Raw genomic sequence first — 15,616 nt, 5'->3', positions numbered from 1 at the left:
AAGACCCTGAAGCTGCCTCTTGGCTCTTCTTTCCAAAGGCTCCAAAACAGCCTCTGAAATGTAGAGTAAATGAGTGGTTATGCCCCACTCTGAGCAATTTTTAAACACACATACACAGCTTGTAAACATGAAATGAAACCCCACAGAATCTGGGACATCCCTGTAATGAACAAATACTAAATAGTTAAATTGTGGAACTCCCTGCCCAAGGATGTGGTGATGGCTACCAACTTGGAAGGCTTTAAGAGGGGAGTGGACATGTTCATGGAGGAGAGGACTATTCATGGTTACTAGTCAAAATGGATGCTAGGCATGATGCAAACCTATTCTCTCCAGGGTCAGAGGAGCATGCCTATTATATTAGGTGCTGTGGAGCACAGGCAGGGTAATGCTGCTGTGGTCATCTTGTTTGTGGGCTTCCTAGAGGCACCTTGTTGGCCACGGTGTGAACAGATTGCTGGACTTCATAGACCTTGGTCTGATCCAGTATGGCCTTTCTTCTGGGTTTTCTTCCCCTATTTCTGAAATTCCTTTAAGGAGCAAAGTCTTAGGTAGGGGCCAGGCTTTGTTTAATGGAGAGTTAACACACAACAGACAGCAGACTCAGGCAGCAATGGATGTGCTGGAATCCACCATGCTATAAAAAGTGTCTGGCGAAAGAGCACAATAATTACATGGGTAAAGAGGGAGCCAAAGGTTCTGCCTCACTAGTAGTGGAGCCTTTTGCCACCGGAAAGCTCCACCATTAGTAGATCAGAGCCTTTGGATATAATCCAAAGAGATTATGACATTTTCAAATTATATATTTCTGGGCAGTAATTCTAAGAAGCTTTTTTAAAAAAACTGCATACAGTGTTTGGACTGCAATCAATGCAAAAGACAACAAAACTGCTTAAAAAAAGATCTCTGGTAATATGAAATGTCAAAAAATAGTAACCCCCCCCCCAACACATTCAGCCTTCTGCAATCCTGCTACCTGGGTGGGGCACACACGGCTGCAGATCCGAAGGGTCTCTGTGGGATCAGGACTAACTCTCCTTCATGGCTGTTCACCTCTGAAGACTCCAAATGAAGTCACAGTCTTAGGCTCCTTACTCTCAGTGAAGGCTATTGAGATTACAATCCTTCTATCCTGATCAGCAAAGTGAAACACAGGAGGTACGTCCAGTCAGCTGACTAATTTGGAATGGATCTCCCAATTCTGAACTCTAGAATTGGTTGCGTCACATTCCAGTTTGTTTTGAGGAGAATGCTGGGAATTAAGAAAACACCTATGAGGGAAACCAGTCCCAGCAGCAGTAGTAAAGCAGCACAGAAAAGGGACAAGGAAACTCGAGGAGCAAGATGAACGGACTGTGTGATTTCTCTCCAACAGAGAGAGGAGGCATGTATCCCCGGAAGCCACGTCCTTCTGCTTTCAGCCACCCAGCTTGTCCAAATGTGTGCAGAACTTGCTTTCCTGTGTTTCTCCCCGTTGTGAGTCGCGGGTGGGTCAAAGGGAAGAGCCAATTCGTCCTGGCAGACTACAGCTCATCCCGCAGCATGGGCGGGTGATCCATGCCAAAAAAGGAGGACGGTTTCCCGTGCACGTCACGCTCCCGCTTCACAAAGGCAGTGAAGGAGGAGACGCAATTCCCGATGAAATGGTCAGACTGGCCGAGGATGTACAAATCTATCTGGGCCACTTCGGGCTGCAGGTACACCACCTTCACCTATGAAAGAGAAAAAGAGGCAAAGCACAGGGATTGACCTCGTTCCAACAAGTTCCAGCATATGAAGGGCTGTCATATGGAGGATGGTGCCGAGTTGTTTTCTGTTGCCCCAGAAGGTCGGACCAGAACCAACAGGTTGAAATTAAATCAAAAGAATTTCTGTCTAGACATTAGGAAGAACTTTCTAACAGTTAGAGCGGTTCCTCAGTGGAGCAGGCTTCCTCGGGAGGTAGTGGGCTCTGCTTCCCTGGAGGTTCTTAAGCAGAGGCTAGATAGCCATCTGTCAGCAATGCTGATTCTATGACCTTAGGCAGTTCATGAGAGGGAGGGCATCTTGGCTATCTTCTGGGAATGGAGTAGGGGGTCCCTGGGGATGTGTGGGGGAGGTAGTTGTGAATTTCCTGCATTGTGCAGGGGGTTGGACTAGATGACCCTGGTGGTCCCTTCTAACACTATGATTCTAAGTCCCCCCTTCCCATGGTTCATTCAGAATACGCTGGAAAGAAATTTGAAGTAGGATTCAATAGCTTTAAAAGACGAAGAAGAGCTCCAAAGAAGGAGAGCCCACCACTTCCTGAGGAAGCTTGTACCACTGAGGAACCGCTCCAACAGCCAGGAAGTTCTTCCTAACGTATAGCCGGAAACTCTTTTGATTTAATTTCAGCCCGTTGGTTCTTGTCCGACCTTCTGGGGCAACAGAAAACAACTCTTCACCATCCTCTATATGGTTATTAGCCATGAGGGATACACAGAAATGCTCTGAAACAGAGGATCTTTCAATACCGATGCTGGAGATAAGCCAGGAGTCTCATGGGAAAGGTGGGAAAGGAAAATGGACTAGATTGACCCACCATGGTCTGATCCAGCAAACCTCCTGTTACGTTCCCTCCTTCAGCTAAACAGATTACATCTTCTATCTTGAAAAGGCAGCACACAAAGCAGCGGGCAGGACTAGAGATGGTGGGAAGCGGCAAAGGCTACCGGGGTGGGTGGGGGGTTGCACCAGGCAGGTGCGACTGGCCCTCCTGGGAAAGACGTTACCTTCCCGTTGAAGAGCTGCTGTATTTCGTGGGTGTAGGGCTCAGAATCGCTGGCGACGTACACAGCTTTGGCTTCCACCGCCTTCACCCAGAGCTTGAGGGCACGCTGGATCTCCTTCAGGCCCGGCAGACACATGTCCATGGTGAGGGGCACGGCGGTGTGCCGGTCATAGCCCACACACTGAGGTGAAGCCATTAAGTGAGACCCAGCTGTGCCATCCTTCAACATATTGCACGCATTTTTCTATGGGATGAAAGAAAGAATGAAGATGAGAAAGCGCTATGGAAGGAGAACAGAACAGTGGACAAACAGAAAGCACTGCTGTGATCCCGAGGCGAAGGATGGCTCACTTCAAGAATGTTCTTATCCTGAACAGTCACTCTCCTCTGGGTTTCATTCAGGTAGAGAGCAGCTGCCAGTCAAAATCTTTGGCAACACTAACCACCCACACAATACCCATAGAATTGATGGGAATCAGAGGGGAGGGGCTGCAGTTCATTGGAAGAGCCTCTGCTTTGCAAGCAGAAGGTCCCAGGTTCAATCCCCTGCATCTCCAGTTAAAAAGATCAGGTGGTAAGTGATGGGAAAGACCTCTACCTAAAAGATCAGGAGGTAGGTGATGTGAAACCCAGGGGAGCCACTACATACAGCCAGGAGAGCCAGTCTACATAGACAGCACTGACCCTGATGGACCAAGGCTCTGATTCAGTACAGGTCGAATATCCCTTATCCGGAGTGCTTGGGACCAGAAGTGGTCCATATTTCGGATCTTTCCGTAGTTTGGAATTTTTGGCTATACATAATGAGATACCTTGGGGATGGGACCCAAAGTCTAAACATGAAATTCATTTAAGTTTTATATATACTTTATACACACAGCCTGAAGGTAATTTTATACAATTTTAAAAATAATTTTGTGTACATTGAACCATCAATGGCACTGCTGAAGGCCTGTGAGTAATGCCTGCATGCCGGCTCAACAGGTCCGGTTTTCAGATCAGTCCAGATATCGGATGTCCAGATAAGGGATACTCAACCTGTATATGACAGCTTCATGTGTGCACTGAAGGACCACTTCTGCCCATGAGCAAAGATCAGCTGCTGGAACACTGCTCTGCCTGCGCTCATTAGCAGAAGTGATCCTGGGGAACTTGTAAAGCAATGCCTTCTCGGGTGCGCCCCGCCCCCCCGGTCTTTGGAACTCTTTGCTCCTGCCCCAGGAGGCACAAGTAGTTGCCTTGATTTTGGCCTTCCGGGGACAGAAAGAAGCTACTTTATTCTGGAGGACATTTAATGACAGGTTTGGGCAATTTGTTCATTGAAACAGCACAGGCCTTTTCACTATATGGCCGTTTTACTACTGATGGTTGTGTACTGTTGCTAGTTTACTAGCTTATTTTTCATGGTTTAACTTTCATATTATAAGTAAGAACAACTAGACTGGAGTCTAGTAATACCAGAGAGACCAATAATATTTTCGGGGTATAAGCTTTTGAGAGTCAAAGCTCTCTTTATCAGATGCAGGCATCTGATGGAGTTTTGACTCTTTGAAAGTTCACACCCTGAAAATCTTGTTGGTCTCTAAGAAGAGTTGATTTTTATATGCTGACTTCTCTACCTTTTAAGGAGAATCAAATCGGCTTACAGACTCCTTCCCTTCCTCTCCCCACAACAGATACCTTGTGAGGTAGGTGAGGCTGAGAGTTCAGAGAGAACTGTGACTAGCCCAAGGTCACCGAGCTGGCTTCATGTGGAGGAGTGGGGCAACCAACCCAATTCATCAGATTAGAGTCCGCCGCTCATGTGGAGTGGGGAATCAAGCCCGGTTCTCCAGATTAGAGTCCGCCGCTCTTAACCATTACACCACGATAGCTTAGGAGATCCCTAAGCCATACAGTTCTACTTCTATTCGATGAAGGGAGCTTTGACTCTTCAAAGCTCACCCCCCAAAAATCTTGTTGTTCTCCAAGGTGCTCCTGATCTTGAATCTAGCTGTTCCACTGTAGACCAACACAGCTACCCCCTGAAACCATACCATAGGCATTTCATTCCAATCCTTCCATTATATTTGTAAGTCACTTTGAGTACTATTTTAGGAGGAAGGCAAAATATACATTTTTCCCACAAAGAGAAGTAAGAGATTTACCCAGTCTGAGCCCACTCGCAAATGTATTCCCACGTAGGGTCTGACTAGGAAGGAATTAATGTAGGACTCTGCTTTGTCCACCAGCTTGTCAGACCACACCATAAACCGGTGCAGAGGCCGATACTCCTCCAGAACTGGAAACTGGGCTGGTGCCCCCGGGAGGGCCACAACAGGGTATTCAGAGGAAGGAAACCTAGCAGGACAAAAAGGAAATAGTGCAGGTTTTCAGCCGTTTTGGCAAATGCGAGGGAAGACTTGGAGGCCCTGTCTGTCTGAGCCAAGCAGGAGAGCAGAGCCGTTCTGCACTGGAGACATCAAGCAAGCCAAGCAGATGCCAAACCAATGCCAACAGCGGGTACCATTTACACAGCAAGGTAACAAAAAAACTTAAGCCACAGAAGTAACATAAATTTCTGCAAAATATGCATTAAAGGTAAAGGTAGTCCCCTATGCAAGCACCGAGTCATTACTGACCCACTGGGTGACGTCACAGCACAACGTTTACTAGGCAGATTTTTGTTTATGGGGTGGTTTGCCACTGCCTTCCCCAGTCATCTTCCCTTTACCCCCAGCAAGCTGGGTACTCATTTTACCGACCTCAGAAGGATAGAAGGCTGAGTCAACCTTGAGCTGGCTACCTGAAACCGACTTCACGTTGAGAAAATGGCTTCAAACCTTCACCTTCAGAGCATTCTTTGGGTAAAAAGAACCCCTTGGAAGACACCCTAGAGCAGGGGTCCCCAACCGCTTTGACCCTATAGGCACCTCTGGAATTCTGGCACAGAGTGGTGGATGCAGCTACCACATGGCTGCTGGCTGCAGGAGGCGGATCCAGCCACAAAATGGCTGGCACAGCTTACTTCAGTCACACAGTGAAGATTCTTGTGCTGTTGTGGCCCAAAAAACTCTGTACAGCCAAACCAAGTCTCCAGTTGCCAACTGGAAGCCTTGCCAGGCAAGAGCCGTATCTTGCCCTGCCCACTTCCTAAAAACAGGTACCAGGAAAGGTGAGTTTTTCCTAAGATTTGATCTTCACATTTAAATGGTGTGCTGCTTTATCAGAAGGTGGGGGGAATCCCCTTGAAATGCCTTATACAATGATCTTTTTAAAAAGGTACACAGTAAATATAAATAACATTCAAGATGCAGAAAACATTTTAGCTCTAATAAAACTACTTCGTGTTTTAAAAATGCTGAAATTCTTGAGATTACAGCAATTTCCCAAGATCCACCACATCATCACCTAAGAATCTGCAGACTGTGGACTCCTGAGAAAAGCGAGTTCCAAAATGTACCTCCCTGTTATAGGAGACCAGCAAGCTTTATAAATTGGAAGGCTAAACAACTACAACATTAGACGATGAACATAGAAAGTTGTGTTATACTAGTTCAATCTTTGTGAAGAGCCAGTGTGGTGTAGTGGTTAAGAGCGGTGGTTTGGAGCATTGGAGTCTGATCTGGAGAACCAGGTTTGATTCCCCACTCCTCCACGTGAGCGGTGGAGGCTAATCTGGTGATTCGTTTCCCCACTCCTACACATGAAGCCAGCTGGGTGACCTTGGGCTAGTCACAGCTCCCTGAGAGCTCTCTCAGCCCCACCATCCTCACAGAGTGTCTGTTGTGGGGAGGGGAAGGGAAGGTGATTGTAAGCCAGTTTGAGTCTCCCTTAAGTGGCAGAGAAAGTCGGCATATAAAAACCAACTGTTCTTCTTGTGCAAGTATCCACTTACTTCTGCTGCATTGTCTTCTACCATTGTAAACCACTGTCTGCATTATGGTAGGTCATGCCTGACAGTGTTTCCTTGGGCACTGTTTTCCAGTTCTGTAATCTTACTATGTCGCATCGTTCACTGGATGTCTTGCACTGTCAGATGGAATTTAAAAAAATATATTTTGTAATCCACCTCGAGTCTCAGTGAGAAAGGACTATAAATGAAGTTCAGGAACAGTATCCGGACATCCCATATCCAGACTGATCCAAAAAATGGACCCTTCAAGCTGGCATGCAGGCAGATCCGTGCTGCCTGCTTTCAATGTTCCCTCTCACCTAAAAAAATAAAATACAGTGTACGCTGCATCATAGGTGGAGACAGAAAGCCTGCCATTGTTAAACAAGAGCAACAACAAACAAACTAACATCTGATGCAGGTATTCTGGCTAGACAGTTACACCTTTGCTTTCTGATGGCTCAATGTACACAGAATTATTTAAAAATACTGTTTGAACACATACACATGAAGCTGCCTTATACTGAATCAGAACCGTGGTCCATCAAAGTCAGTATTGTCTACTCAGACAGGCAGCGGCTCTCCAGGGTCTCAGGCAGGGGTCTTTCACATCACCTACCTGCCTAGTCCCTTTAACTGGAGATGCCAGAGATTGAACCTGGGACGTTCTGCATGCCAAGCAGATGCTCTACTACTGAGCCACGACCCCTCCCCCAAATGTTTAACATTACATTCAGGCGATGCCTATAAAGTGTATATAAAACAGAAAACATAAGTGTATTTGGTCCCACCCTCAAGGTACCTTATTATGTATATGCAAAAGTTCCAAAATATTTCAATATACAGAAAGATCTGAAATACTGACCGCTTCTGGCCCCAAGCAGTCCAGATAAGGGATACTCAACCTGTACATAAATAAACAACTGGCTCACATAACTCCAACAAGCAGCAGCACTTCAAGGCCCCAGGGAAAAGTTTCCCCACCTAGCCCTGCCACCCAAATTCTCCTTGGCTGGGAATGTCAGGGACTGAACAGCTCTGAGCTCCACTCCCTCCACGGGGTCTATTTTAAATGGTGGATGAAAATTCTGGGCTCTTTTTTATTTGGGTGTATGAGAGGTAGAATGGTGTAGTGATTAAGGTGTTGGACTAGGATCTGGGAAACCAGGTTTGAATAACCACTCTGCCACGGAAACTTGCTGGGGGACCTTGGGCCTGTCACACACTTTTAGCCTCAACCCTGGCAAGTATTTGGATGGGAGACCTCCAAGGAAGTCCAGGGTTGTGACATGGAGGCAGGCAATGGCAAACTACCTCCGAACGTCTCTTGCCTTGAAAACCTCACCAGGGGTCGCTGTAAGTCAGCTGAGACTTGACAGCAAAAACATTTTTTTTTTGTTTCCAGGGTGTTACTATAAAAGGGAATTCTGAGAACAAAAATGGACAATTTAAAGCTAAAATTTAACAAGGAGTGGTACCTTTTGATCATTAAGGCAGCTGTACTGAAGTTTTGGTAACATGCATGCTTATTTAAATTTTATCAGTTGCGCAAAGGAGTAATTACCTACACATGCTTTAAGTCATTGAGCCATCCGCTTATCCTTCTCCCATTTTTGGTGGAAAAAGTAAACACTTGTACATCATTCCCAGACCATTTCCGAAACAAACTGAAAGGGGCAAAGAGGAGTTGTCCATTTCCCCACCCCTCCAAGAGGTGCTTGCTACCTTCGGATCCAGTGGTCCTTGTAAGAGGCCCCGAAGGAGATGCCTCCAAACAGCTCCGACCTATCGAAATCCACGTCAAACTGATCCCAAAAGGGCCCAAAGGGATTTCCGTCCTGCAAAAGCAAAGGCAGTCTCTGCTCATTCACCACAGCAGACCAAGCGCGAGGCAGGCAGAGGAGCATGGCATTCTGCAACTGCCAGGGGAAGCCGCGAGCTCCTTCCTGATGCAAACTAAAAATCTGGGTACCCAAGGGTGGGTGGGAATAGAGATAATGAAAATATAATTTATTTAAAGCGCTATGTCAAGATAAAAATTATTTTAAAAAATGTTAGAACAGCACAATGGCATTTCCTAAGGTCGGTATCTATAACCACATGCCAGACGGTTTTCTGCCTGTTTGGCCTTCCTCAGTGGTCAATTGAAACCCATGTAAAACATACACATTGTTTTATCAGGTTGATAATTGCACACATTTTATATGGGAAACATATACAGCCCAGCATAACAACCTGAGACAATCTTACCAGATATTTGTATAATTGGTAATATATTATACATCCTGTATACATGCCTGGTCTGATATATATTGTCTGGAAATTTATATATCTGTGTGTGTATGTTTTACATGGGTTTCAATTGACCACTGAGGAAGGCCAAACAGGCCGAAACGCGTCTGGCATATTGTTATAGATATTGACCTTAGGAAATGCCATTGTGCTGTTTTAATGTTTTTTAAATAATTTTTATCTTGACATAGCGCTTTAAATAAATTATATTTTTATTATCCCTATATTTTATTTATCCCACCCAACCTTGGGTACCCAGCTTCTGTTTTCTAGGTTGGGTTTCATTCCCCTCTTTTCCCCCCTTCTATTATTGCAAACAACAAATCAACAGCTCTAGGGTAGTAAAGCAGGTTGGGGTGAAGCGCAAGAGAAAAAGGTGAGCAGGAAATGAGCGATCCACAAAGCGTGTTATCTAGAATAAAGCATCCCAAGGAGAGACAGCTACCGAAAGCGACCTGAGAAATTTCAGAGCAGCAAGTTTTCCTTAGCACCAGCTTATGCCAGGCTCCCTCAGGATGGAAGAAGAGTGCCTACCTTCATGGGGCATGTCCTTTTATCCACACTTCTCTGAGCTGCCGCTTCAAAGCAGAATCCCACCCTCTTGCCAGGAGGCCAGTGGACAGGGGCCAGCTTCTCCATGAATTCTTCCAGGGTGACAACCCGGTGGTATTCCAGGAGAGGTGCTAGCTTGAAATATTCTTTGTAGGGAACGTGCAGCTACAATGCAAAGCAAACTGAGTTCAAGCCACACCTCCAGACAGATAAACCAAACCGATGTAGAAGACAGATAACTGACGCAACAAAAGCACAACCCAGCTATCAAAGAATTACTCACATTTGTGTATGGAGGCTTGTGATGCCGATACTCAATCCAGGGGGGCACAGCTAATGTCCGATTTATCATCTTGGCAAATGCCAAGGTGCCCAGAAAATGGTCTGCCTGGTTCCCAAATCTCCCTTGAAATAAACAAAAAATAAAGTACTGTTTCACAGTCATGAGGTTGTAGTGCAAAGGTTGCATTTAAAAAAAGGAGCACATAGCTGCTAAAACTCAAAATGGTGCGATCTTCCTTCATTATGCTGAGTCATATAACAAGCTGAAGCATAAAGTACAACCACTGGATTCTGCAAGCATTTCAACCCTCCACAAGGTTCCAGTTGTCATAAGAACATAAGAACGGCCCTGCTGGATCAGACCAAGGCCCATCAAGTCCAGCAGCCTGTTCACACAGTGGCCAACCAGGTGCCTCCAAGAAGCCTGCAAAAAAGACGACTGCAGCAGCATTATCCTGCCTGTGCTCCACAGCACCTGATATAATACACATATAATATAATAGCCATTGTCACAGTCTGCAACACCCTGAAAATTAAACTTCTGCACCAAGGAACAAGCTGAGTGACTGAAGAGGCTTCCAAAGTTCTCAGAGCAAGAACCACCTCTTTGTGACGCCCCTGCTTTCCACAAGCGTCTAACACAGAGGTTCCCAAACTTGTGCTCCACGGAGCACTTGGTGCTCTGCGAAACACCTAGCGCTCCATGAAGAGAATGGAAAGAAAAATACTACTGTCATTCGGTTTAGTATGTAGGTGCTGGGTGAAAATGAGTGCTCCGTGACGAATTTCTCTCCTGAAAAGTGCTCCGTGACTCAAAACGTTTGGGAACCTCTGGTCGAACAAAAGCACGCTTCAGCAGGCAGATCTAAGAAGAACAAAGTGGAAGCGAACAACTTTTGTGGTTTATTTGCAACTTCCAGGTGGGGCCAAATCTCCAGGCGACGAAGACCTGGTCCCCTGGGAGAAATGGCTACTTTGCTGGGTGAACTCTGTAGCCTTCAGGGTCGCCAGGTCCCTCTCCGCCATCAGCAGGAGGTTTTTGGGGTGGAGCCTGAGGAGGGCGGGGTTTGGGGAGGGACTTCAATGCCATAGAGTCCAATGGCCCAAGCGGCCATTTTCTCCAGGGGAACTGATCTCTGTGGAGATCAGTTGTAATAGCAGGAGTACCTGGAGGCTGGCAACCCTAGTGGCCTTATACCCCTCCCACTGATGTCCCTCCCCTTCCCATGCCCCACCACCAAATCTCCAGGAACCCCCCGGCCCAGAGTTGGCAACCCTCCATTCCCAAGCCCCGAAGCCCCCATTCCTTTCTGGCCTCCTCTGCCCAGCAGCCACGAGCAGAGGGTGCCGCCTGCGAGGGGCTTTTGGGGGAAAAGAGAGACCAGAAAGGGCTTCGCTGCTCGACCCGCGCCTGATCCGCCCGCCTCACCCATGCAGGGGCAATAGAGCAGGTACCCCGCCGGGTCCCAGCCGCCATCCCCGCTGCTCGGCTGGAGCAGGCCGAGGAGGAGAAGGAGCAGCAGCCCGGAGAGGGCGGCGGCGGCAGCAGCAGCACCGCCGCTCAGGCCGACCCCCGCCATGCTTCCCCGCCCCAGGAAAGAGAACCAGGCTTTCTGTTTTCAAAGCGGGCCAGGCCCCGTTCCCATGACAACCGGCCACCCTCCCGGCGTGCCCCGCGCGCGATACGGCAAGCGGGGCTTGCGCCAGGGCAGGCCCAGGCGACTTCCGGCGCGGGCCGGATGTGGCGCCATGGAGGCCTGCAGGGGCGCGAGCGAGAGCCAGGCAGGGACGGCTGAGGGGGCGCCGCCGCCGCCGCCTCTTCCTCCGCCTCTCCTCCTCCTCCTCCTCCTCGCGCGGCTCCCCTTCGCCACCGCCGTCCCCGGCCATGGGGCGTCCGCCGCCACAGTTGTCCCCTCCGCCGCGGGTCCCAGCGGGGCTTCCCCCTCCTCCTTTCGTGTCTGAGGGCGCCGGGACGAGACCCCGGAGGGAGCCGCTCGTGAGGCCGCGGTGAGAGGTGGGGGGTGGGGTGGGGAGTGCGCCTGCGCGGGCGCGCGTGGAGTGGGGGTGGGGGGCTGAGAAGGGACCCCGAAGGGCGGGCGGCAACACGGGGCGCATCCAGCGCCCCGAGCCAGCAGCAGCATCCCTGGGTAGGGGCTGCCAACTCCAGCTTGCTAAATCCCTGGAAATTTTGTGGGGAGAAGCCTGAAGAGGACGGGATGCGACCTCATCGGGGTATGAATTACTTACTTTTGTAGTCCGTCTTTGTCATTTGGACTCAAGGCAGATTACACCGAAAGAGTCATCATCATCAGAAGAAGAGTTGGTTTTTTATATGCTCACTTTCTCTACCACTTAAGGAAGAATCAAACCGGCTTACAATCACCTTCCCCTCCCCACAACAGACACTCTGTGAGGTAGGTGGGGCTGAGAGAGCTGTGACTAGCCCAAGGTCACCCAGCTGGCTTCATGTGGAGGAGTGGGGAAACAAATCCAGTTCACCAGATCAGCCTCCGCCGCTCATGTAGAGGAGTGGGGAATCAAACCCAGTTCTCCAGATCAGAATCCACCTCTCCAAACCACCGCTCTTAACCACTACACCATGCTGTAGAACATAAGAAAAGCCCTGCTGGATCAGACCCAGGCCCATCAAGTCCAGCAGTCTGTTCACACACAGTGGCCAACCAGATGCCTCAAGGAAGCCCCCAAACAAGACGACTGCAGCAGCACCATCCTGCCTGCGTTCCACAGCACCTTATATAATAGGCCTGCTCCTCTGACCCTGGAGAGAATAGGGATGCATCATGACTAGCATCCATTTTGACTAGTAACCATGAATACTTCTCTCCTCCATGAACTTGTCCACTCCGCTCTTAAAGCCTGCCAAGTTGGCAGCCATCATCACATTCTGGGGCAGGGAGTTCCACCATTTAGCTATGCGTTGTGTGAAGAAATCCTTCCTTTTATCAGTTTTGAGTCTCTCGCTCTCCAGCAGATGACCCCCCATTCTGGCCTTATGAGGGAGAAAAGCTGCTCCCTGTCCATTCTCTCCATACCATGCATAATTTTATAGACAGTACGAATCAACAGGAATGGGACATTCAATAAGCAATGTGATCGGAATTAGGGTCGTAGAACCAACCAGAAGCAAAACATATGTATTGATATGACACGTTAAATGATGCAAAATTTGTAGTCTGCTTCTCTCACTTGGACTCAAGGCAGATTACACAGAATGAGTCAATACCCTTAACATGGTGGGACATTCAGTAATCAGTGCCATAGGATTAGGGTCGTAGAACCAACCAGAAGCAAAACATATGTATTGATATGACACATTAAATGATGCAAAATTTATAGTCTGCCTTCGTCACTTGGACTCAAGGCAGATTACGCAGAGTGAGTCATGGGACATTCAGTAAACAGTGCAATAGGATTAGGGTTGTAGAACCAACCAGAAGTCTAAAGAACTGAAGCAAAGCATAATTGTTAATATGATGCATTAAATGGTGCAAACTTTATTGGCTGCCTTTCTTGTTGAGACTCAAAGCAGATTACATAGGGTAATTATATAGTACATACTACATTGCCCAAAAATCACCCTGTAACGCAACCAGTTCCATCCAGGGAAACTGATCTCTAGTTTAGAAATTGGTTGAATGCTGTTTGATATCCTGTCCCCACCTGGAGGTTGGCAGCCCTACAGACTGGCACATATGTAGGTAGGGGCCCTGCCCCAAGGAGCCTGCCCATCTGCAACATGCCACACGCCAAACAGAACCGGCCTTCGTTTCGCTTGCTCCGATTCACACTGTGGTTGAATCACTAAGACCTAGACCAACCTATGCAGCAATATGAGGTGGTGGGATTGGGGAGGAGATAGAATGGGTGGCACTATTTCCTCCCTGTAAAAAAAAGCCGCCCCCCCCAATTGTTGCAGCTCACTGGGTGACTTTGGGCCATTCACATTCTCAGACTAACCTACCTCATAGGGTTGTTATGAGGATAAAATGGAGGAGAACCGTGTAAGAGAACCATGTAAGCCACTCTGGGCCCCCACTAGGGAAGAAAGGCGGGCTATTATTGAAGTAAACAAATAAATGGTTCCAACCTAGTCTTATTAATCTAGGAAATTGGAGGGGGATGATCCACCCCTGCAGTCTGAAGTGGCTCAGCCTGCCCTAGGGTTGCCAGATCCCTATTCGCCACCGGCAGGAGATTTTTGGGACAGAGCCTGAGGCAGGCATGGTTTGGGGAGGGACTTCAATGCCATAGAGTCCAATTGCCGAAGCAGCCATTTTCTCCAGGTGAACTGATCTCTCTCAGCTGGAGGTCAGTTGTAATAGCAGGAGATCTCCAGCTAGTACCTGGAGGTTGGAAACCCTAGCATGTCCTGCCACCTGTTGCCTTGTAACCACCTTATTCTGCACTGTACCCATGTTATGATTTTACGAAGAGTTTGAAGGGGGGGCTGGCAGAGGAACAAGTGGGCTGTAAATATCCACACTGAAAACAGTGGCAGAGGTGGCCATTGTTCTTGGAGAGAGTTCCAGGCACAAAGGCTAGCAAGGGAGGGGTTTGTTGAGTGCATGCAGAATTGCCTCCTTATTATCAAGTAGTAACCCCCCCCTCCCAAAAAAAAAAACAAGAGCCTGGCAGGTTGCTTCATGGGTATCCTGAAACGGGTGACTGAAGGGTAGCAGGTGTGTGTGTGTCTAGAGTTCTGTGTACATAGAACTTTTTTTTAATGAACATTTCAGCCACTCATGTCAAGGGCTTGAGTTGGAACAAGTGAGGTTCACTGTCCCCTTCTGTCAGGAGGCAAAAGGGAACGAGAGAAGAGTTAGCGCTGTGGCTGTGTGCCCACTGTCGTCTTGAACTATTTGGATAAAAGGCTTAGCTGGGTGGCAGCCTGCCCTGTCAGTTTGCCAAGTTCCTGGGCAGATGGGCTAGTGGAAAAAATCATAGGGGGGAAAAAGAACTGCTGGCATCTCTTTAGCAGGTGATGCAAGAAGGGAATTCCTCTTGAACTGGATTCTAAAGCAAGGTTTATTTAATTGGAAAAGTGGCAAAATGCAGGATCCAAGGCTGGGATTGCAATCAGAGAATTGCAGCCTTTTACTCTAATGGAAGCTCTCTTGTTCCAGTGTATTTATTACACATTAAACTGCTTGCAGAGTATAATCTCAGTTGTAATACACAGTTCTAGCATGACTGTCTTCTGAAAATGACAGCCGCTACAAAGACAAAGAGTGTTTTAGTTCCCCATCTGTAAAATGAGAACAATCACATAATTCACAGGCACATTATGAAGAGAATGGGAATTTCAGGATTCAGCACTTCAAGAGTGTGTGTGATTGTCACTGTTGTTTTGACTCTGAAAGTGGTATTTAGATTGAAAACTGGATGGGGGGGCAGTGGAAGTGTTCCCCACCACAGGTCTGGAAGCTCACGGGACTGCCAGTTTACAGGGAAGCAATAGAAAATGCTTTACTAAGGTCTGGGAATTTAGAAGAAGGAGGGTTGGTTTTTATATGCCGACTTTCTCTACCACTCAAGGAAGAATCAAACTGGCTTACAATCACCTTCCCCTCCCCGCAACAGACACCCTATGAGGTAGGTGAGGCTGAGAGAGATTTAAGAGAGCTGTGACCAGCCCAAGGTCACCCAGCTGGCTTCATGTGTAGGAGTGGGGAAACCAACCCGGTTGTCCAGATGAGAGTCCACCATTCCAAACCACTGCTCTTCACTGTACCACGCTGTATTTTTTCTGTGTCTAAAACTTAATTGGGGGCTCCATCGCAAGGGTTTTTCCACAGCTGTCTGAATGCTTGCTTCCCATTTTGCCCTTGCAGATAGTAGAGACC

The 15,616-nt window shown here is 47.9% G+C and overlaps 1 protein-coding gene across 1 annotated transcript; it reads right to left on the bottom strand.

The window, feature by feature from the left end:
* Positions 1 to 1,523: 1,523 nt before the first annotated feature.
* On the bottom strand, positions 1,524 to 11,503 carry POFUT1 (protein O-fucosyltransferase 1). The gene is given in 9 exon segments (XM_056844437.1): positions 1,524 to 1,712; positions 2,754 to 2,996; positions 4,900 to 5,092; positions 8,352 to 8,464; positions 9,453 to 9,635; positions 9,754 to 9,875; positions 11,182 to 11,377; positions 11,379 to 11,458; positions 11,461 to 11,503. Coding segments are annotated over 9 exon segments (1,362 nt in total).
* Positions 11,504 to 15,616: the final 4,113 nt, after the last annotated feature.

The sequence above is a fragment of the Euleptes europaea genome, chromosome 2 (assembly GCF_029931775.1).
Source record: "Euleptes europaea isolate rEulEur1 chromosome 2, rEulEur1.hap1, whole genome shotgun sequence".
Lineage (NCBI taxonomy): Eukaryota > Metazoa > Chordata > Lepidosauria > Squamata > Sphaerodactylidae > Euleptes > Euleptes europaea.
Note: the sequence above shows the minus strand (reverse complement) of the source record. Positions and strands in the feature narration are given on the sequence as shown.